At 39.8% G+C, this 22,631-nt stretch overlaps 1 protein-coding gene across 4 annotated transcripts in view; it reads right to left on the reverse strand.

Moving 5' to 3' along the window:
- Positions 1-22,262, reverse strand: part of LOC119484777 (glutamate receptor 2-like) — a 133,147-nt gene extending 110,885 nt beyond the window's left edge. Inside the window, exon 1 of one of the 4 annotated variants that reach the window (XM_037763859.1) lies at positions 21,693-22,262. In XM_037763859.1, the coding sequence (XP_037619787.1) occupies positions 21,693-21,795 (103 nt within the window). In that variant the 5' untranslated portion in view covers positions 21,796-22,262. The remainder of the gene's footprint in view (positions 1-21,692) is intronic. The other 3 variants (XM_037763858.1, XM_037763857.1, XM_037763856.1) reach the window with 3 other exon arrangements.
- Positions 22,263-22,631: the final 369 nt, after the last annotated feature.

Here is a 22,631-nt window from a genome sequence, read left to right on the forward strand (position 1 = left end):
ATTATTATTATCAATCCAACCATTATCTGTAACCGCTTATTCTATTCAGGGTCGCGGGGAAGCTGGAGCCGATCCCAGCTGACGTTGGGTGAAGGCGGGGTACACCCTGGACAGGTCTCCAGACTATCACAGGGCTGACACACAGAGACAGACAACCATTCACACTCACACCTACGGGACATTTAGAGTCAACAATGAACCTAACCTGCATGTCTTTGGACTGTGGGAGGAAACCGGAGAACCCAGAGAGAACCCACGCTAACACGGGGAGAACATACAAACTCCACACAGAAGGGCCTCAAGCCGGAGTTGAAGCTGCTACCCTCTTGCAGTGAGGCAACATTGCTAACCCTGCAACCACCGTGCAACCCTATTATTAATAATAATTATTAGCATTATTATTATACATGTACGTAATAATAGTGTTTACATCCTGAAATAGACCATAATAATAGACCCAAGCATTGGGGAATTATGCATTTTTATGATTTTTAAACTAAATAGTCTAAGGAATAACTCAGTGCCTATAGGGGTGTAACGATTCATCTAAAATACCGATATATCGATTTATATTCCTACGATACAACTACATCGATAGGTACTCGGCTAGTTGTCCTTCATGGGAGACATATATCGATATGAAATCGATCTGAAATGCAAAGAATCGATTGTATCGATACTCAGGATTTGCACCTTGTATTTAAGGACGACAAACGTTATATGAAAGTGTTTTTTAGCACTTCTATTAGTAAAGAAATGTTTAACGTTCCTCCCGTTCACTCTTCCTGTGTATGACGTCATCGAAATGCGCCAGCGGCGCCAATCTCAGACAGACGACAACAAAACGAAGCATGGCTGACAGCAGAGAACAACCAGACGAAAAAGTGATTTTCAAGCCGCATTTGAGGTCCAGCGTGTGGAAACATTTTGGCTTTTGCAAAAAGGGAGATGTCCTCGATAAATCACTTGCTGTTTGCAGAATATGCACAGGCCAGATAAAATACAACGGCAACACGACCAATCTCTCTATGCACCTACTGAGACGCCATGGCATTGCTAATGCCGAACACCGTCATAACTCTGGCGGCGTTCCCGCAGCGGCGGCGGCTCCAGCTAGCTCTGCTAAAGCCTCGAGCCTCCCCAAAATCTTTGGTAACAAGTTAGGCCAAAACCCCCCTCGGGCTAAAGTCATCACGGCATCCATTGCCAGGTTTATCTGTAAAGATATGCGACCATACAGTGTGGTTGAAAATACTGGGTTCCGTGAAATGATTCAAAACTTGGAGCCACGGTACCACATACCTAGCCGTCGACACTTCTCAGAACAATGCATTCCTGCATTGTACGAAAAGGTGAAGAATGATGTGAAGCTGTCTCTTTCCCAAGCTGAACGAGTGGCGATCACGACGGATGGCTGGACGTCATGCTCAAATCAGGGGTATGTGACAATAACCTCTCATCACATTGATCCGGAATGGACTATGAAAAGTACTGTTTTGCAAACCAGAATTTTGAGTGAAGCACATACTGGTAAAATTGTTGGCGCTTTACTGTGTGAAGCCTGCACAGAATGGAAAATCTCCGACAAGAATCCTGCCCTCGTCACGGATAACGCCAGGAACATGATAGTGGCCGGTGTAGAAGCCCAGTTCAGTCCGCACATACGCTCAACCTAGCATCACAGAAGGGTATGGGGGTGAACAATGCTTCCAGGTTGTTCGGAAGAGTGCGAAGAATTGTAGGATATTTTCACCGCAGCTCGATGGTATGTCACATCCTACAGGAAAAACAAAACCTGTTGGACTTACCAAAACACAAACTGATCCAAGAAGTTATCACCAGGTGGAATAGTTCATATGATATGCTTGAACGTTATTTGGAACAACAGCCCGCTGTAGTGGCAACTCTGATGTTAAAGGATCTGCGAAAGGGGGCCACGGATGTAAACACGCTGAGTGGGAGTGATATCGCCAACATGGAGGACATCGTTAACTTGATGGGTCCTGTCAAAATGGCAACCACTGTGATGTGCGAAGAAGACCAGCCAACTGTCTCAGTCATTGCTCCTCTTCAAGCTAAACTGCTGAAACACCTCCAGCCATGCGAAGACGACTCGCCCCTGGTTGCAGAGATTAAGAAGGTGATGGCCGATGACCTCTCCTCACGCTACAGAGGCACCCAAGATGCTCTGAACATAGGAATTAATTTTGACTTTGTATTCAAATCAATGTTTGTTAATATTTTAGGTTATTACACTGTATTAACTTACAAAATAACATACATTTAAGTATTCAAAGGCTTCATTGTCATATGCAAAAGTAATTTATCAGTGTAATGAAATTCTTAGTTCACTGTGGCTTTACCTTATTAGTGTGCCAAATACATTTTTAAATATACTTAAGTTTAATAAGTAATCATTTATTGATGATTTGGTATATGAAGAGGTGGTCATCACTTTCAATGTCATGTCAACTTCATTTCTTGTTCTTTAAACAGCATCAGTCTTGGATCTGTGGTTTAAAGAACTGCCCTACCTGGAAAAAGAGGAGAGAGAATGTGTCTACGCAAAACTTGCTCTGGAGGCAGCAGAGGTAACACTCCTCTCATCTGTCCTCTCTCAACTCTCATCTGTCCTTTCTCCTCTCTCCTCTCAATTTGTGTGTGCAGTGTTACATGGCAGAAATTTAACTGTACACACATTGTTATATCATAGATACCAGGGGGAATTCAGGAGGAAGAAGAGGGAAGCTTAAACTCAGAGCCGTCAGGATTCCAGGAAGAGACCACAGGTGTGCTATGTGATGTTAACAAAAGGTGGTTGTTTTGTATTAATAAGAACTGAGAAACATGACAATATTTTGAAATACATTTCTGATTTAATTGCAGCTCCAAATGAGTCACCTCCTTCTAAGAAGAAAGCCTTAGATGCACTGTTTGGCAATTCCTTCACCCAAAGAGAAAGAAAATCCACCAACGAGTCAGCCGGAGAAGAAGCGATAAGGTACCGAGCAAAAGGTTCGTTGCTTTTGACCGAAAACGCCATGAAGTGGTGGAGATCACACGAAAAGGAGCTACCACTACTTTCAACCCTAGCCAAACAGTACCTGTGCATCCCAGGCACCAGGGTGCCAGCAGAGCGAGTTTTTAGTACTGCTGGTGATATAGTGAACGCACAGAGAAGCGTTCTGCGGTCAGATCATGTGGACCAGTTGATATTTTTGAAAAAAAATCTGTAGAGTGATTGAAGAGAAGTTGGTTGCACTTAAGTAAATGCAAGTATAATTGCACTACCTTTTTGTTTTGAAAATGAGAACAATAGCAGCAGGTTCAACCACTGTTCTTTTAACCTGAATAGAAGTTGGGTGCACTTTATTTTTTTGCTAAATATTATTGCTCTTTTATTTTGAAAATGAGAGCAGAAGTAGCAGGTTAAACTACTGTTCAGCCAACCTGAAGAGATGTTGGTTGCACTTTATTTGTTGTTAAATATTATTGCTCTACCTCTTATATTGAAAATGAGAACAGAAGCAGCTGTTCAACCACTGTTCATTTAACTTGAATAGAAGTTGGTTTATTTTTTTTTTTGTCAAATATTGAACTGCCTTGTATCTTGAGTACTGAATCAGCAGGTCCTGAAGTTGCACTTTTTATTTTCCAATAAAAGCTGTATGTATTTGCCATTAATCGTTGTGTTTACTTGTTTATATCTATAATTAATTTATCCCTGATTCCCTTACAAGAAAGACTTTGAGGAATCCTGACCTGCTCTGTCCAGTATCACATATTTATTTCACAGTCACACTGACTGACTTTTTGGCAAAAAAAAGTTACTGTATCGATTTTAAATCATTGAATCGTATCGTATCGTATCGTATCGTATCGCTCTAGATGAGCCAATATCATCCTTGAATCGTATCGGAACCATAGAAATTGTATCGTATCGTTGTAAAAAATGTATCATTACACCCCTAAGTGCCTAGGTTGTGTTCTTAACTTTAGCAAGTGTTGGTATTTGCGGTCCAGAGACAGAGAGAGAGAGAGCGTGTGTGTGTGACGGAGTGACGGTGAGAGGAAGTCAGCTGTAACTAGCTATGACTGTAGCAGTGTGTATACAGTTCAGGCTGTCGGTGAATAAATGCTACAACTCCTCAGGACAAAAGCCAGGTTCCTGTGTCTTGTAGGATTTTTCCATACATGACTCAGCGCGTCAGCCCAGCATGGCAGGGATTTACGTCTCCATTACAACAGTTACACGCTATTCAAAGAAGCGGCTGTAAAACGGTGAAACACATTAAATGTCCTATATTCTTCACAATAAAAGTCCCCCGTTATTTTGTTATTTAAAAGCTTTTATTATGAAGCAGCAAATCGGGAAATGTTCGGTTTTCATCAGCTGCATCAGCTCTCTCCCTCTCTCTCTCTCTATCTCTTTCCCTCTCTCTCTCCCTTTCTCTCTCTCTCTCTCTCTCTTTCCCCCCCTTTCTCTCTCTCACTCTCCCTTTCTCTCTCCCTCACACTCTCACCTGCACACACACGTATTATATTTACATTTAAATATACATGTATATAAATATATATACAAAACAAATCTCACTGTGGGCAATAGGGGTGTAACGATTAATCTACTACATCGATGTATCGATTTATATTCCTACAATCCAACTACATCGATAGGTACTCGGCAAGTTGTCCTTCAGAGGGGATGTAAGAATTGTATCAATACTAAGAATTTGCAACTTGTATTTATGCACCACTAATGTTATATGGATGTATTTTTTAGCACTTTTATTAGTAAAGAAATGTTAAACTTTACTCAGGTTCACTCTCCCCGTTTATAACATCATCAATATGCGTCAGCTTGCTAGCTTGGCTGGCTCTGCAGCGCGAACGCATATGAACAGCATATGCACAGCATATGCACAGCATATGAACAGCACCCCTTTGCCGGGACTCCTCACTCTCTCACCCGGTGGCGGCGTGGAGGGAGACTGGCACAGGTCTGCATGAGCTGCCGGCACTGCGGTGTAGAGGAGCCAGTCAGCAGAGTTTCACTTTGGGCGCATTACGTGACGAGGTGTTATCAATCCACTTGATTGGCGCTTTTGTTTTGTCATTCAGAGAAAATGACTTTCCTTTCCCCGTATCAATGTACACGCAGCATCAGCCTCAGGTATCCAGTCGGAAAGCAAACGGTCCACGAGGCAAATTATCACGGGAGTAAAGTAAAAAACAAAACAGAAGTTCATTCCATTTTCATGTGTGGAAAGACCCCAAATGAACACTGTAAGCGGACTAAGCCTTGGGACACATCAGAAACATCAAGAAACGTGTGGTAATTTGTAAATAATAGTAATAATCCACAATTAAAACTCAGTACTATATTCATTCATGGAGCTCTCCAAGTCACTCTATGTTCTAGAACACTGTCCGGCACATATTTCAGAATAAAAGCCTCGTGTTAACAAATGAAGGAATTCTGTCTACAGAAAAAACGCTTCAGGGCTTTTATTTCAAAATGAAAGCAGGAAGTGTTGATTTAAATCCCATACTTTATCAATACATGGAGCTCTCCAAGTCACTGCAAGTTCCACAGCACTGACTGCTGAAAAGCAGGAAGTGTTGATTTTAAAAATAAGTCTTTACTTTTTTTCATCTCCGTAACATATTCTGCAGATAGATTTTGAAACTGTAGTAATGTTGCTGATATGATGTTAATATACTGTCAATAGATCACTTTCACTGTCTGGTGTTGCTGTGAAACGCGCGCGACACGCGTCACGCGTCAAAAATAGGCGAGACCTCTATTCTCTAGAAGAGACGCAGCTGAGACGCGCGTGTGGCTGCTCTAACCTGTTAACACGGACGCCAAAATAAAAACAACAGGTAACGCAGCTGCCACGCGCTCCTGACGTTCCCAATGTGTCAGCCCTGTAACTGGTTACTATAAGCAAATTATTTAAACAGCCTTTATATAGGAATGATTCTGTCCCAAGCTTTTTGATCACTATGAGCAGTGGATCTCTGTATTATTGCTCTACCTCTTATATTGAAAATGAGAACAGAAGCAGCTGTTCAACCACTATTCATTTAACTTGAGTAGAATTTGGTTTATTTATTTTTTTGTTAAATATTGAACTGCCTTGTATCTTGAGTACTGAAGCAGCAGGTCCTGAAGTTGCACTTTTTATTCTCCAATAAAAGCTGTATGTATTTGCCATTAATCGTTGTGTTTACTTGTTTATATCTATAATTAATGTATCCCTGATTACCTCACAGGAAAGACTTAGAGGAATCCTGACCTGCTCTGTCCAGTATCAGATATTTATTTCACAGTCACACTGGCTGAACTTTTGGCAAAGGTTACTGTATCGATTTCAAGTCATTGAATCGTATCGTATCGCTCTAAATGAGCCAAATATTGTCATTGACTCGTATCGGAACCATGGAAAGTGATATGTATCGTATCGTTAAACCCCTAGTAGGTAAACACTGTTCACCTTTCACCAAACTAGCCTTTCCCCCTAAAACAAGACTCGGTCAAAACCGAGTATATGGCTGGACCGTGTATGGTCAGTCTGGGAATTTGTGGCTAAATTGGTACACAAATAGTCAGTGGTCATGTCTATAGAGACAGTGGTGTAGTGGTCGTCGATAAGTTGGGTGAACTACAAGGTAGAGATGGGTAGGTTACAGAGGAGGAAGTGTATACTCTCCTATATATTCCAATGGCTTTTAGGCTGATATGTGGGTATACTCTAAACCAGCGGTCCCCAACCTTTTTAGCGCCAAGGACCGGTTTAACGTCAGACAATATTTTCACGGACAGGCCTTCAAGGTGTGGCGGATAAATACAACAAAATAAAATGATACGACCGGCATAAAAACAGTGGTATATTGTAAATATAATAATAAACGTGAATGCACTGTGTACTCATATGCAACTTTATTAGCAGCGTCCTCTTAACATCGCGCCAACAACATAACATGAGTATCATCCTCTCTGCCCCCTAACGCTCTCTGGTCGCTATGGTAACGTTTAAACATGCCTACAAAAATAAGATACAGATACACCACAAAAACGAATATAAAGTGCATGAAAAAATTAACTCACCATAACGCTAAATCAATGTGAGCCCTGAGCTTGTTTCTCTGCAACGAGACGGTCCCATCTAGGGGTAATAGGAGACAGTGACACCCGAAGTGTGTTGCTTATGTCCAGTCTACTCCGTAATTTAGTTTTGGTTGCTGTCACTGCAGAAAACCCCGCTTCACACAGATAGGATGTCGGAAATGGCAACAGGGTTTTCAGTGCTGTTGTGGTGCTTTTCCCCTTCCCAAAGAAACTCTCCAAAGACGTCTGTTTTTTACTCATTTTGCTAGCTTGTGGGTTAAATTTTAGCGTTAACGTATCACTACGATGTAACGGAGAGAATCCGGTCATTTTTCAAAATAAAACATCATTCAGATTCAGATAATAAATAAAACGGAAATAATGTAAGTTATTTATTCTTTCTGTGCGGCCCGGTACCAAATGACCCACGGACCGGTACCGGTCCGCGGCCCGGGGGTTGGGGACCGCTGCTCTAAACCACCAGAAAAAGACGTGGGTATACTCCGTATACGCACGCATACCCTTCACTACACCACTGGAAGTAAAATATGACGACATTGTAAAGCTATGCATAAAAAATTCAAGACATGTTGTAAATTAAGTTGCAAGAACAGATTTCCACTTATATCTTAATGTATGATTGAGAGACAACTTATAATGAAGGAAATGACATTCAGTAATAGTAAATGGTAACATTTACTAGTCAGTATATTATACTTTTTATACAAGGTGAAAAGGTATTAGCATGACATACAGTATGCAAAGTTAAAAGTATTTCAGTTTTTTATTAAAGCATGTGTATCAAAAGCATTCATCATATTACATGTAGTGTAAAGCGCTTTGAGTGGTCGGAAGACTAGAAAAGCGCTATATAAATGCAAGTCCATTTACCATAAGTGGTGTGTAACAATACTATACGTCGCGAAAGTCTATCAGCGTTGAGATTCTCCTCCTGTCGTCACTGACATACTGACGTTGTTAAATCAGAAATGGAGGAATTAAATCTTGTATCTGTCTATGGACACATAGAGCTACGATAATACATCATATCTGTACAGAGACCGGACCAATAACCGGTAATGACCGGTAACACAATACGAAGCAACAACATAACGTAACTGAAACCGACATAAACAATAGCAATTTTACAACAACAGCACTATGTAATTATACATTGAACCGCTGACACGCTCCCCAGAAAAGGGAAACAGAACTGTTCTCCGCCTTTTCATTTTGAAAGAGCAACGACCAATGAGGAAACTCCAACACTCGGCCGACCAATCCTGTAACTTCATCACTCAGTCAGTCAATCAGTCACTCACTCTCCCTTTCTCTCTCATACTCTCACATGCACACACACATATAAAATACAACCCTCTCTCTGCTCATCTATGTGTATTTGTGTAATCTATGACTTGTTTCTTTTGTTTTATGCTGACTGCTTGCTTCTTTTGCTTTATTTGTCTTGCTTGTACATATGTAAACCCTCAACTCACCTTCAAAAAAGGGAAACCTACTGCTTCAGGGGCCTTCACAAACAAACCAGTGTGAATCACACAACAGAGGGGACTAGCAGCGGCAACTGAGATGAATTCTACCGTATATGATCCCTTCATGTAACTCATAATGTCCTCTCTCCGGTTCATTAGCTGGAACATTCGGGGCATTGGGTCACCGGCGAAACGCACAAAAGTCCTTAATCATTTTGCTAAAGTGAACCCTAGTTTCTGTCTTTTGAAGGAAACTCATCTGACAATATCTGAACATTTAAAACTTGTAACAAAATGGATACATCACATTTTTTCTGCATTATATAATTGTAAAAAAAGAGACGCTGCTATTTTGATAACCCACTAACAAAGGATGTTCCAACTGTTGACCCCGCACAAAAGTTACTATCATATTGATTTTTAGTAGGTAATTCTATTATATCCCAAATGACTAACTCGAAAATTCATCCAATAATTATCTCAGACAATGGCCCAGTCAGCTTTAATCCAGTACATGAAACAGCCCCACCACCCTCAAGTAAGTGGTGGTTCAACACCTTTCTTCTAGCAGACAAAGATTTCATCAATTTCCTCTCCAGAGGGTGGACATCCTTCATTGAACTGAACGGCTCTCCAGAAATAACACCCTTAGTACTTTGGGAAACATGACTTTGCTCATTTTTATTTTATTTACTTATTGTACAATATATGGACATGACCTTGATCATTTTTACTATAACGACTTATCGTACGATATATGGACATGACTTTAATTATTTTTACGTTATTGACTTATCGTACCATACATGGACATGACCTCAATCATTTTCACTATATCGACTTGTCGTATGGACATGACTTTGACAATTTTTACGTTATCAACTTATCGTAGCATATATGGACATGTCCTCCATCATTTTTACGTTTCTGAATTATCGTATGATATATGGACATGACCTAAATCATTTTTATGTTATTGACTCATCGTTAGATATATGGACATGACCTTGGTCATTTCTACAATATCGACTTATCGTACAATATATGGACATGAACTTGATTATTTTTGTTTTCGATTTATCGCACGATACATAGACATGACCTCGATCATTTTTTACGTTATCGACTTATCGTACAACATATGGATATGACCTTAATCAATTTTATGTTATTGACTTATCATATGATAAATGGACATGATCTTGATCATTTTTAGGTTATCGATTTATAATATATGGACGTGACCTTGATCATTTTTACAATCCTTGAAGGGAGGCGGGGGGTACTGTCATGGTGCTGGGTTTTTGTTGTAGTTTGTTTCCTGTTTTACTTTGAAAGTCACTCACCTTTATCATGTCTGGTTTTAGTTCCTGCCTTTAGTTTGTTTCCAGCCTTTGTGATTGTCTGCCCCATCCTGATTTGTTCCACCTGTGTCTAATCCCCCTGCTGCCCGAGTGTATTTAGTCTGTGTGCTTCCCTCAGTCAGTGTCAGGTCGTCTGCTTTGTACTCAAGTTCATCCCGCAATCCTGCCTGTGTTCCCTGTGTTCCTCGTGTCCTCCGGTTTGTACTTAGTTTAGTTTTTGATTTTTTTTCCTTTGTACTTTGTTTGTTCCTCAGCCTGCATTCTTAGTTTTTGATTCATGTTAGATTTGTTTTTGCCAACAGCTTTTCCATTAAAGCTCGCCTTTTGTTAAATTTACCTGTCGGCCTGGATTATTTAGAAACATTTTCTTAACCGATAACCGACCCTCGTTAACCGATATTAACCGTTAACCGACAAGATTTGTGCCTCGCATGCAGCGGTGTACCAGCTGCAGGAGCACAACAGATATTGGTTGACGGGAGTCCCCAGTTCACCGTCCGGGAGCGTTAACTTAGCAGCTACGATGCTGCGTGTAGTGTCGCGGACATGCAGCCACTTTCCCAGTAAAAGTCTCCACCGCACATTTAGTTTAGTTTAGCAGGTTGTCAGCTGTGTGTCTGCCCGGCGGAACTTTAGCGATTGGCCAACAAACTGTGTGTGTATTTGTGCTACGTTAGCAGCTCTAGCATTGCCGGAGGCTTCGTGCTCGCCGCCACACACGTAGTCTGCGTAACTTTAGCGAGTGTCCAACAGACCGTGTGTGTGTGTTGGTGGCGTTCTAGCTGTGATCGTAGGTGTAGCAGTGTGTGGACAGTTTATTTGTCGGTGAATAAATGCTACGAAACTACAACTCCTCCGCTCCGCTCAAGCGAGCCAGAGACCGGAGCTGACTTCCTGTATTCTGTAACTCTGGTCCGCCTCTTAAGGTGGGCTGTTAAGGTGGACCAGCTTTTCTCCTTGAAGTGACGAGCCGCTCAGCTTTTGAGTTAATTATTAACATTTCTTTTATCCGTTTTAACTGATAGCGTTAATCGATTAAAATGCTTAATTTCGGTTAACGGTTAAACGGTTAATTAAGGACATCGTTAGTTTGGATTCACCTCGGTACGATACGACCTGACCAACAAATGGACCCAGCAGAGCTGCACCTTTTTTCTAAGAAAGTTTTTGATTTCAATTGGACTGTGGAAAGACTGGCTTCCGCTTATTCAAATGAGTGGACTCCACTCCTGGAGCAGCTTGCTGTTCAGCAGCAGTACTTTAAGGAAAAGCCACTTTGTTCCATACCTGGATGTTGTCTGTGAAAGATTCAACCGGTTCATGCTAACCCATCCTTGCCTGCTAGTCACCAGTCTCCACTCCGGTCTATTCGCCTTGGCTTCCTGAGCTTCCAGTCTCAGCCCCAGCCTCAGCCCACTCCCCAGCAGTCTCACTCAAGACTCAAGTCAAAATTAACACAATATTTTTTGGTCAAAAGTGGCCTACACATACCTTCACGCATACATGTGGATGACCAGAAAGCAGTACAGCAGATAGGCCTAAAAGCCCATGTTGAAAAGAATCCAAAATGTATGGAACAAAATTGAGAAATATTAACAAATATACTGTAAATGTGATATAATATATAATGTGTACTTAAATATAATAATAATTTAAATATAATAATATGAAGAATATAATAAAACATTAAATATTGGCCTAGAAGCCCATGTAGACGATTTCAAAACAAATGGAATACAATTGATAAAATATAAAAAATATACTGTACATATGATATTATAGTATATATGTGTATTTAAATATAATAATACTTTAATTATAATAATTTGAGGAATATATAATGAAAAATATTAAATATGGAGCCCCATGCACACATGTACATGCACAAACTTGCAAATTCATATCCAAACAATAAAAAAACATTCCAGAAAATGGATAGAATATGAACAAATATTATATACATATAATATATAATATATAATAGAAATACAGATATAATAGAAATACTATCAAATGTGGTGCTTGCGCTCTTTCTGCTGGCTTCTCTTGAAGCCCACTGTATCCTTTGAAAGAGTCAGCAGCCATTACTTGTTCCGGCTGGTCCACAGCTAGGGGTGGGCGATACATCGAATATAGTCGATGTATCAAGGCTAGTCCCACCCGCGATATATAAAATGACCATATCGCGAACATCGACTAAAAATTGTCAAGTAATGTTTTAAGTCAACCCGCCGGCATGAGACTCGCTTTGGCATTTCCTTCTCTCCCTCTCTCCGGCTTCCTCTCAAAGACACAGATAAACATGAGTCACAATCTCCGCCCCCATCCAAACCTCTCTCCTGGGCGAGTGTGTGTGACGTATGCGGCTGGCGTGTTTTGGTCTGGAGGGAAGCAGCAAAGAGAGAAGGAACCTGGAGAAAGCAAAAGACGAGAACACGACCAAAGCAGCCAGAACCAGCTCTGAAGCAAATGTCTCTGGCTTCCTCGCTTTCCAAAGCAATCCCACATGACAAAAAAGTTCAAAATGTAAAGAAATCATGGCCGCTGTAAACAACTACATCACAACGCTGGTTAGCGTAGTTGAAAAGCCCGGATTCAAAAGACACTTGATCCAAAATATGAACTGCCTGGTCGCAATTATTTTGCGGAGAAAGCCATACCGGAGTTCTACATTTCAGTGAGAAAAGTTGGCCAACCAGCTAACAGAGGAGACCCACTTCTCCACAACTACCAATCTGAACATCCAGCTAACAAAGGTGATCCACGTCTCCACAACTACCGATCTGAACATCCAGCTAACAAAGGTGACCCACGTCTCCACAACTACCGATCTGTGGTCCAGCAGAACGTGTGAGCCATACCTGAGTATCACTGTACATTACATCCACAACTGGGAGTTGAAGAGTAGTTGCTTTCAAACAAGCTTCTTCCCGTTTGATCACATGGGCGAGATAATCGCCGAAAGGTTTAAAGGATGTTTGTTAGAACACCCAAAGTAGGGATGTTAATAATTAACCGTTAACCGACATTAAGCATTTTAACCAATTACCGCTATCGGTTAAAACGGTTAAAGGAAATATTAATAATTGATTAAAAAGCTGAGTGGCTCAGAGGAGCGGCTCATCACTTTATGGAGAAAAGCTGGTCCACCTTAACAGCCCACCTTAAGAGGCGGAGTTGCAGGATACAGGAAGTCGGCTCCGGTCTCTGGCTCGCTTGAGCGGAGCGGAGGAGTTGTAGTTTCGTAGCATTTATTCATCGACAAATAAACTGTACACACACTGCTACACCTACGATCACAACTAGAACGCCACCAACAACCTCACACTCACCACCAACACACACACAGACACTCGTTAAAGTTACGTCGTGCTGACAGACCGTACGTGTGTGGCGGCGGCAGCGAGCACGAAGCCTCCGGCAATGCTAGAGCTGCTAACGTAGCACAAATACACACACTGTTTATCAGACTCCCTAAAGTTATGCATGGCAGACAGAGTATCGTTATGCCGGGCAGACACACAGCTGACAACCTGCTGAACTAAACTAAATATGCGGTGGAGACTTTTACTGGGAAAGTGACGGCATGTCTGCGACACTACACGCAGCATCGTAGCTGCTAAGTTAACGCTCCCGGACGGTGAACTGAGGACTCAGTTGTCTTTTGTGCTCAGACACTGCAGCTGGCCCACCGCTGCATGCGAAGCACAAATCTTGTCGGTTAACGGTTAATAAACGGTTAACAAGGGTCGGTTATTGGTTAAGACATTTTTTCTAAATTAGCATCCCTAACCCAAAGTCATTGCTTTCACCCTATAGTGAAAATAAAGCTTGACAAAATCTATTATTGTCTATTTCTTACTTTGAATATAACCTATAGGCTTTATATAACTACAAAAAAATATAAAAATGGTTACTTTGGACTTTTTATGATAATTTGTCGTGCCCTATCATGTTTTGTTTTTGTTGTCATTTGAGTGTACAATATGTGTAAAACTATGAAGTTGATCTAGTGGACTGTCAATCCTTGCATCCGTAGCTTTTGCATGAATTTGATAGTAACTGATTTATATCCCACTTGTTTTGTTAGGTCTCAAAAAAGGAAAAATGCCCCAAAGACACTGCGGTGAAGACGATGAGAAGGGGACAACATCTAAGAGTGTAATTGAGCGAAGCTTGTTCAACAGGTGAAGGGGAGAAAGCTTGCGGACATTGCAAAACAATGCAAGGAAGCTGTCGAGGCCGACGAAGCAAACTCAGAGGACATAAGGCAGATGAAGGTGAATAACTCATGAGAAAGCATTAAACACCCCACCTGCCTTGTTTAGGCATTAGTTTTTGATGTTCACATCCCATTTTACAGAGATCCCCTCCTTCTAAAACATGATTTTAGTTAAATCCTCTTGGAGGCTCTTCAATTTTAGTTGAGAATGTGTTTTTCTAAATAGTTTGCAAGTGGCTGAGTAAAACATTTTTTGTTGTTATTTTCATAGAGCACCTTAAATAGTTGTTGAATTAGTTTCGTAACGTATTACAACAAATGATAAAATTGTTAAATTTTCTAAATTACTGCATTTAATTTTAACAGGTAGCATAATGTCTTCATCTTTTGAAATATGGAACGAATCAGGTTGATAACAGATGCTTGTCATGAACTGATTTACAGTTTGAAATGTTTCAATAATGTTTAATAGCTGTGTGATTGTTTGAAATTTACAAGGATCAAAAAGAGCATTAATACTTGGTTATTTATGATTAAGTAACGCTTAATCAGCCCTCTTGTGTATTTATGAAGTGTTACTTAAGGGATACATGTTTCAACTTTACAATAAGGGTCACAAAGAGCATTAATACATGGTTAATTATGGTTAAGTAACGCTTATTCAGCCCTCTTGTGAATTTATGAAGCGTTACTTAAGGGACCCATGTTTTCACATTGATATATCAGAATTTTTTGTTTAAGTAATGCTTATATAACATGCACAATAGTTTAAAGGTTAGACTATATGTTAAGGAACATCTACATGAAGAGAAAGGAACAAGCAAACCTCTACTTGAAGACCATGGAGTGTGTCCACTGATCTCAAACTGTGCCAAAATGTGTCATAAATTGGAGTATGGACAAGTAAGTGGACAATCATAACCCTTAAATAAACAATTACGAAAACAAACACTTTTATGGCTAAGCTGTGAACTTCATGACATACCTGTTAATTAACATCTTTATCAACCATTTACTAATATTACTTAGTACATTCATTAGTATGTAAACCCTTAATATCAGTTAACAAGAGACATGTTTTAACAGTTACTTAATGCTTATTATTGTATTACTTAACTGCTAGTTAATGCTTACTAGTGTATTAACTAAAGCTAAAAATGTCCTTTCAAACAGTAAATAATGTATAAATGAATACCTTGGTTACCATGACCATTACTATATGCTTATTAGACACATTAGTTACTGTTAATTAACTGTTAAAATTAAGGCTTATTAATGATTAACTAATATTAATTAATGTACAGTTATTGTAAATAAACATTTATAAAAACAGTTTTCTCTCAATGAAATAGCTTAGCTGCTTTTAGTTAATTCTTAATACTGTATTAACTGATGTTAATAAGGTCTTTTAAAACATTAAATAATGTATAAATGAATACCTTAGTTAACATGAACACCATTAGTAAATGCTTACTAGAACCTTAAGTTACTGTTAATTAAGGCTAATTAATGCATTAACTAATGTTAATTAATGTACCCTTATTGTAAAGTGTTACCAGCTTTCTATTATATCTATATTTCTATAATATATTATATTATATAACATTATATGTACATTATATTTGTCCATATTCTATCCATTTTCTAGTATGTTTTTTTAATCGTGTGGATATGGACTTGTACGTTTGTTGTGTGCACATGGCTCCATTTTTAATATTTTTCATTATTATATTCTTCATATTATTATATTTAAATTATTATTATTATTTTTAAATGCACATTATATATTATATCATATGTACAATATATTTGTTAATATTATATCATTTTTATTCCATACATTTTTGATTATTTTATACATGTGCTTCTAGGCCTGTACTGTACTGTACTGCTTGTGGTCATACATGTGCACACGTGGTCACGTGTATGCATGAAGGTATGTGTAGGCTACATTAGGGGTGGGTAACGCGGCTCGTCCCATGCGCGATATATAAAATGACTAAATCGCGAACATAGACTACAAATTGTCATGTAATGTTTTTAAGCCACCCCGCCGGCATGAGACTCGCTTTGGCATTTCCTTATCTCCCTCCGGCAGTCCGGCTCGCTTTCACAGACTCCGCCTCCATCCAGACCTCCTGGGCGAGCGTGTGATGTAATCAGCCGGCGTGTTTTTGTTTATGGAGGGAAGCAGCGAAGAAAGAAAGTCCGGAGCTCGGAGAAAGCGAAAGAACTGAAGCGGCAAAGTGAGTACGGCAGCGAGAACACGACCAAAGCAGACAGAACCAGCCCAGAAGCAAATGACTCTGGCTTCCTCGCTTTCCAAAGCAATCCCATATGACAAAAAAGTGCAAAATGGAAAGAAATCACGGCCACTGTAAACTACATCACAACGCCAGTCAGCGTAATTGAAAAGCCCCGATTCAAAAGACTCATTAAGACACTTGATCCAAAATATGAACGTCCAGCTAACAGAACCAAAGCTGTCAGCCTGAACAAGCGGACCAGACAGTTTTGGCCATACAGCAGGCTACACCTCACGACTGGTGAGTCTTTCTACACTAGAGGGAAAATAATATTTTTTATTATCAGCAATGTTATAACAGCTCACTGGTAAACATAATAAAATACTTTACACATTACACGTATTAAAAACAGTGTGTGTGTTATGTATTTATAAAAATATATAAATCATGTTTTGCCAGAAAACTATTTGGTTCAAGTGAATACTGTTGGATACTGTTTTGTTAAATTGAACTTGTGATTTCCCCCTTTTTGCATGCAAGATTAAAATAGTTCCAATAGAAACCACTAATGAATATAAACAAGAAGGTTTTAATGCAGACATACAGTGTGCTGCAGGGACTACAAGAATCATCATATTGATGTGATTGTATGCAACAAAGGGTTAAATCGAGCATTTATGAAGTGCTTAGAGGATATTTGAAAATATCGCGATATATATCGTTTATCGCGATATTGCCTAAAAATATTTTGCGATATTATTTTTAGGCCATATCGCCCAGTCCTAGGCTACATTATGAAATGTTGGGTGTCACCTTTTGACCAAAAAATATTGTGTTCATTTAGACTTGAGTCCTACTACATGTATTAAATCCATGTGAAAAATGGCTGAATTATTATCTCAAATGCCCTTTTTCTCAAAAATAACGTTTGATGTCAAACGTTGGAAGAGTATATCTCATAGACTATTTGGTGTAGAAAGATAATCTTGGTATTTCCATGAAGCTGAGACTTTCCTCTTTACAGACATACATAATAATCAAAATGTGTTTCTGAGTCAAAGTAACTCAAAATGATGGAGCAGGTCAAATATGGACATGTCTTTGATCATGTTTACGTTATTGACTTATCGTATGATATATGGACATGACCTCGATCATATTTACATTATCGACTTATCTTACGATATATGGACATGACCTTGATCATTTTTACAATATCAACTTATCATACCATGTATGAACATGGCCTCCTCCAATTTACAGTACGTTATTGACTTATTGTATGATATATGGAAATGACTTTGATCATTTTTACGTTATCGACTAATCGTACAATATATGGACATGACCTCTATTATATTTACTATATCAACTAAATGTATGATATATGGTCATGACCTCGATAATTTTTATGTTGTCAACTTAACTTATTGTTTGACATATAGACATGACCTCGATCATTTTTACTATATCGACTTATCGCACAATATACGGACATGACCTTGATCATTTTCACGTTACTGACTTATCGTATGATATATGAACATGACCTTAATCATTTTTATGTTATTGATTTATCGTACAATATATGGACATGCCCTCCATAATTTTTACGTTGTTGACTTATCGTACGATATATGGACATGAACTCGATCATTTTTATTATTTAGATTTATCGCTTTATACATTGACATGACCTCCATCATTTTTTACGTTATCGATTTATCGTCCGATGTTTGGACATGACCTTGATAATGTTTACGTTATTGATTTATCGTACGATATATGGATATGACCTCCATAATTTTTACATTATTGACTTATCGTACGATATATGGACATGACCACATTTTACTATATTGACGTATCGTACGATATATGGACATGACCACATTTTACTATATTGACGTATCGTACGATATATGGACATGACCTTAATCATTTTTAGATTATCGACTTATCGTACGATATACAGTATGGACATGACCTCCAACATTTTCACAACATTTACTTATCGTACAATATATGGATATGACCTATATAATTTTTACATTATTGACATTTGACATATTGACTTCGGTTTTCGTATTCATCATACGATACATAGACAGGACCTTGATCATTTTTATGTTATCGACTCATCGTACGATATATGGACATAACTTTTATCTTTTTTAGGTTATTGACTGATTGTTTTCACTTTTTGTAAGTATTCCAATATATTGTGAATTAATGTCAGTATTTATGAAGTGCTATTGCAATACTTTATCTGAACATGGTCATGACAATAAAGCTGTATGATATCGTACGAGATATGGACATGACCTCGATTATTTTTACGTTATAGGCTTACTGTACAATATATGGAGATGACCTCCATAAGTTTTACTATATTGACTTATCGTACCATATATCGACATGAACTCGATCATTTTTACGTCATGAATTTGTCGTACAATATATGGACATATAGATATAGCCCATTGTGGTTACATGCATGTTTGTTCACTTAAGAATTTCACCAACATTTTAGCCAACATGATCAACCAGAATAAACAGCAGTGTCTTCCCTACCTGACTTGAGCATTGCGCAGATATTGGACATTTATGTTAACAGAGTCATATCTCATTTATGTTTTATTTTTTTACAATGTTTTTTCACAGTAAAATTTCAATGTCTAAATATTCTTAAGAATTAAAGGTGCATTGTTCTTTGAAAGGTGTACTTGCATTATTATGCTAATATATCATTACATCAGTGGCATAATGGTCTTAAAATGACAATACTGTAATATCTTTATCGCAATTATTTCTGGGACAATATATCATCCAACAAAATATTGTGACAGGCCTTTGGTTTTCAACTGCAGCAGGCAGCTGTTAACAGCAAAAAAGCAAACAAAAAAACTACTGTATCCTACCTGCCAATCACCAAACAGTAGACCAAGTTAGCAACCAGCTGGTGAACATAATGGAGCATTTAGCAGAGAAGAGCCGGATAGTTTTCACAGGATTTCGTGCCAACAAAAAAACAGAGCTAAAAGGAGAGTGAACATTGGACATTTGTTGGGTATTCAGATCCACGAATCCAAATGCATGACAATGTTGCCCAATATCTAACCATTCACCATATCAACTAATTAAAGCAGCAGTGGGGAGAATTGGAGCAAACATGGTTCAAAAAAGTTATTTTTATAAAACAGTCTGTATATCCTGACAGTAGTGTATGAGTCAGGTAATCTGAAAAAAATCATGTGCCTCTGGTGTCCTCCGGTGCTCCTAACGGCACCTGCAAGATTTCACAGACTGGAGGAAAACAACCAATCTGAGCCTTGCCATCTCTAGGGATGTCACGATGCCAGAAATTTAGTAGTCGATACCAATACCAGTGCATTTCCACGATTCTCAATACCATATTCCATACCACGGTAAAAACAAAACAACAACAACAACAATAAATCCCATGTAATTCAACACATACTCTTTTATTAAAAATATTTGAACATTACAAAAAACAGAGGCATGTAGCCTTTAAGTAATAAATAAAAAGAATTGTCCCATTTTGTTCATTTTGGCGTATCAGCGGCATGTTATCAATCGATAATCAGATGACGGACGCTACCCACTGACCGTGAATGCTTCTGGTCCGTCAGCTCAGAGTAGCAGGAGCAGGAGCAGAGGATTTAATGTCGAAGCGAAAAGCAAACGCACCTATTTGGGAATATTTCACGTTTAATCTCAACGCTATTAGGGAACCAGAACGTTAATGAGGTTATCGCCGCAAGGCGGATGGAGCCGTCACAGCCGGTGTGCACGGAGCAGCGGTGCCAGGCGGAGAGGCCAGACACACCGCCAGCTGACGGTAAAGATCAGAGTCAGCGCTCTGCACATGTTGACCGTCATCTTTTCTTGTAAAATGTCCGGTGTACTCGGTAACACCGGTGTTGTCTCAAGTTTATTAACCGGTGGGAAAATTTTCCTCACTGTCATATCCCTACCAATGACCATTACAGGCATCGTACGGTACCTTCGGTACTGTAGAAAAAGAGTACCGTCACTTTTTTTTAAATCGACTTGGTACCGAAGTATCGGTTCTCGTGACATCCCTAGTCAGATAATCTTAAAAAAATCATGTTCCTCTGTGTCCTCCGGTGCTCCTAACGGCATCTGCAAGATTTCACAGACCGGGAGAAAACAACCAATCAGAGCCGAGCTGGAGCCTTCTCATCTCTGAGCAGCAGTCAATCACTCGCAACCTCCGATCAAATGGTCAAACCAGGCAGCGCTGATCAAATATGAATCAATATTCTATTACTGTAATGCCTATTCCTGGCCTGAAATGTTTTCAGAAACATTTTGTAGTGTACCGTTTTGCTGTAAAATGAGAAACTTTGGGACCATGTTGAGAACAGTTGAGGAAATATCAAGCACTGCCCACCAGCTGGAGCACAGCCAATAGGAACGCTCAATAGGAACGCTCTCTCTCTGAAATGACCTGTGATTGGTCAAAGTCTCCCGTCACGGGCTAGATTTTCTAAAGCCTGAAAACAGAGCCATGAGGAGGAGCAGAAGTCTAGTTTTCTCTCAGAACACTTGAATTACAATATGCTGAAAGGTTATTTTGGAATTTTTGCCCGATGATGCCAAAAATATTCTGCCTATCTCAACTTTAAGTAGGCTAATTGTATGCCCACTTACAGCCTATTCATATATGTTAATATAATAGCATGTGGAAATTCAACCCATGATCTCAGGTGCTGCTGTAGAGGCTACCTGCGTCTGCTGTTCAACAGAGAATGGAGCTCAGGAAATAGGTCTGGATTGGACTTATTTTGGATACACCTGCCTTTAATAGCTGTGTGCCAGATAACAACGCTGAAGACAACAAACGTGCACATATGCGTGCATGCGTACACGCACCACACGCTGCTCTGGTAGTAAGCTGCACGCGCATATATAAGCACATACAGAAATATAAGAGATGAAAAGGTTGACATAATGAGAACACTGCAGCAGCAGCAGCGCCGTGCAGTCAGTCAGTCAGTCAGGAGGAGGCCTCTCCTTACGAGGAGGACAGACGGGAGACAGGCCCCGCTCAGCAGCACGAAGACACCATGAATGGGACAAGGAGGACAGACACGAGACAGGCCCCGTTCAGCAGCAGCAGGAATACACGGGGGGGGGCAAGGAGGACAGACGGATGGACGGGAGAGGGACAGATGAGGACGGTGGAGCGATGACAGAGAAGACATTTCCTACCGATCTGGACGCTCGGAGAGCCGCACAACGCCTCGCGCCATAAGAGTGTCAGCACGAGCAGCAGCTTCATGGTCGTGTTCGGGCTCCTCGCGCGACGCCACATCAGCCTGTAGAGTAGCGGTTCACTACCAGAACATCACACCTGATCACACACGGTGCGAACTCATGGCGTCAGTCCAGTCCAGGTCCGCTCAGAAGCCTCTCGAGCTCTGCAGATGCCCTGTCCTCCTCTCTCCTGAGATGCGCGTGCCGCTGCTGCTGCTGCTGCTGGACTGGGGGGCGCGCGCCGAGGATTGCCCAGGAATACCGATGAGGCACGAGAGAGAGCCGAGAGCAGCCGACAGCTGAACGTAGAGACAACGTCTGTCTGTGAGAGCAGAATGAGGCTGAAGGAGGCTGGAACAGTAGAGGACGTTAACGTCAGCGTTACCAGAGCCTTCCATTGTGCATCATGTTTATAATACAACTCTTGATTTACCTGATATCACACAACAGTCTGAACCTCTGTTCAGTCTCTCTCACAGTGACATGATTCATACATAGAAGAATAAAAGAGCATGACGTATGCACACACACAACCCACTGTAGTCCTATAACGAGTACACACAACCATACTAAATAGCTAGCATTAACATACATATACATAAACATAGTCTAATAAAGAGATGATTTTTATTTAAAGGTCCCATATCGTGCTCATTTTCAGGTTCATACTTGTATTGATGTTTCTACTAGACCAGGGGTCAGCAACCTTTACTATCAAAAGAGCCATTTTAGGAAACAAAAAAAAAATCTGTCTGGAGCCGCAAAACATTTGATCATTGTGATGAAGGAAACACAGTTTATAGTCTAAGTATATAGTATATAAGTCTATTACAGTGAGGGACCAAGAGCAAATATAATACAGAGTATTAGGGCCATATTGAGGGAAAAAAACAT

Source organism: Sebastes umbrosus, chromosome 3 (genome assembly GCF_015220745.1).
Source record: "Sebastes umbrosus isolate fSebUmb1 chromosome 3, fSebUmb1.pri, whole genome shotgun sequence".
In the NCBI taxonomy this organism is placed as follows: domain Eukaryota; kingdom Metazoa; phylum Chordata; class Actinopteri; order Perciformes; family Sebastidae; genus Sebastes; species Sebastes umbrosus.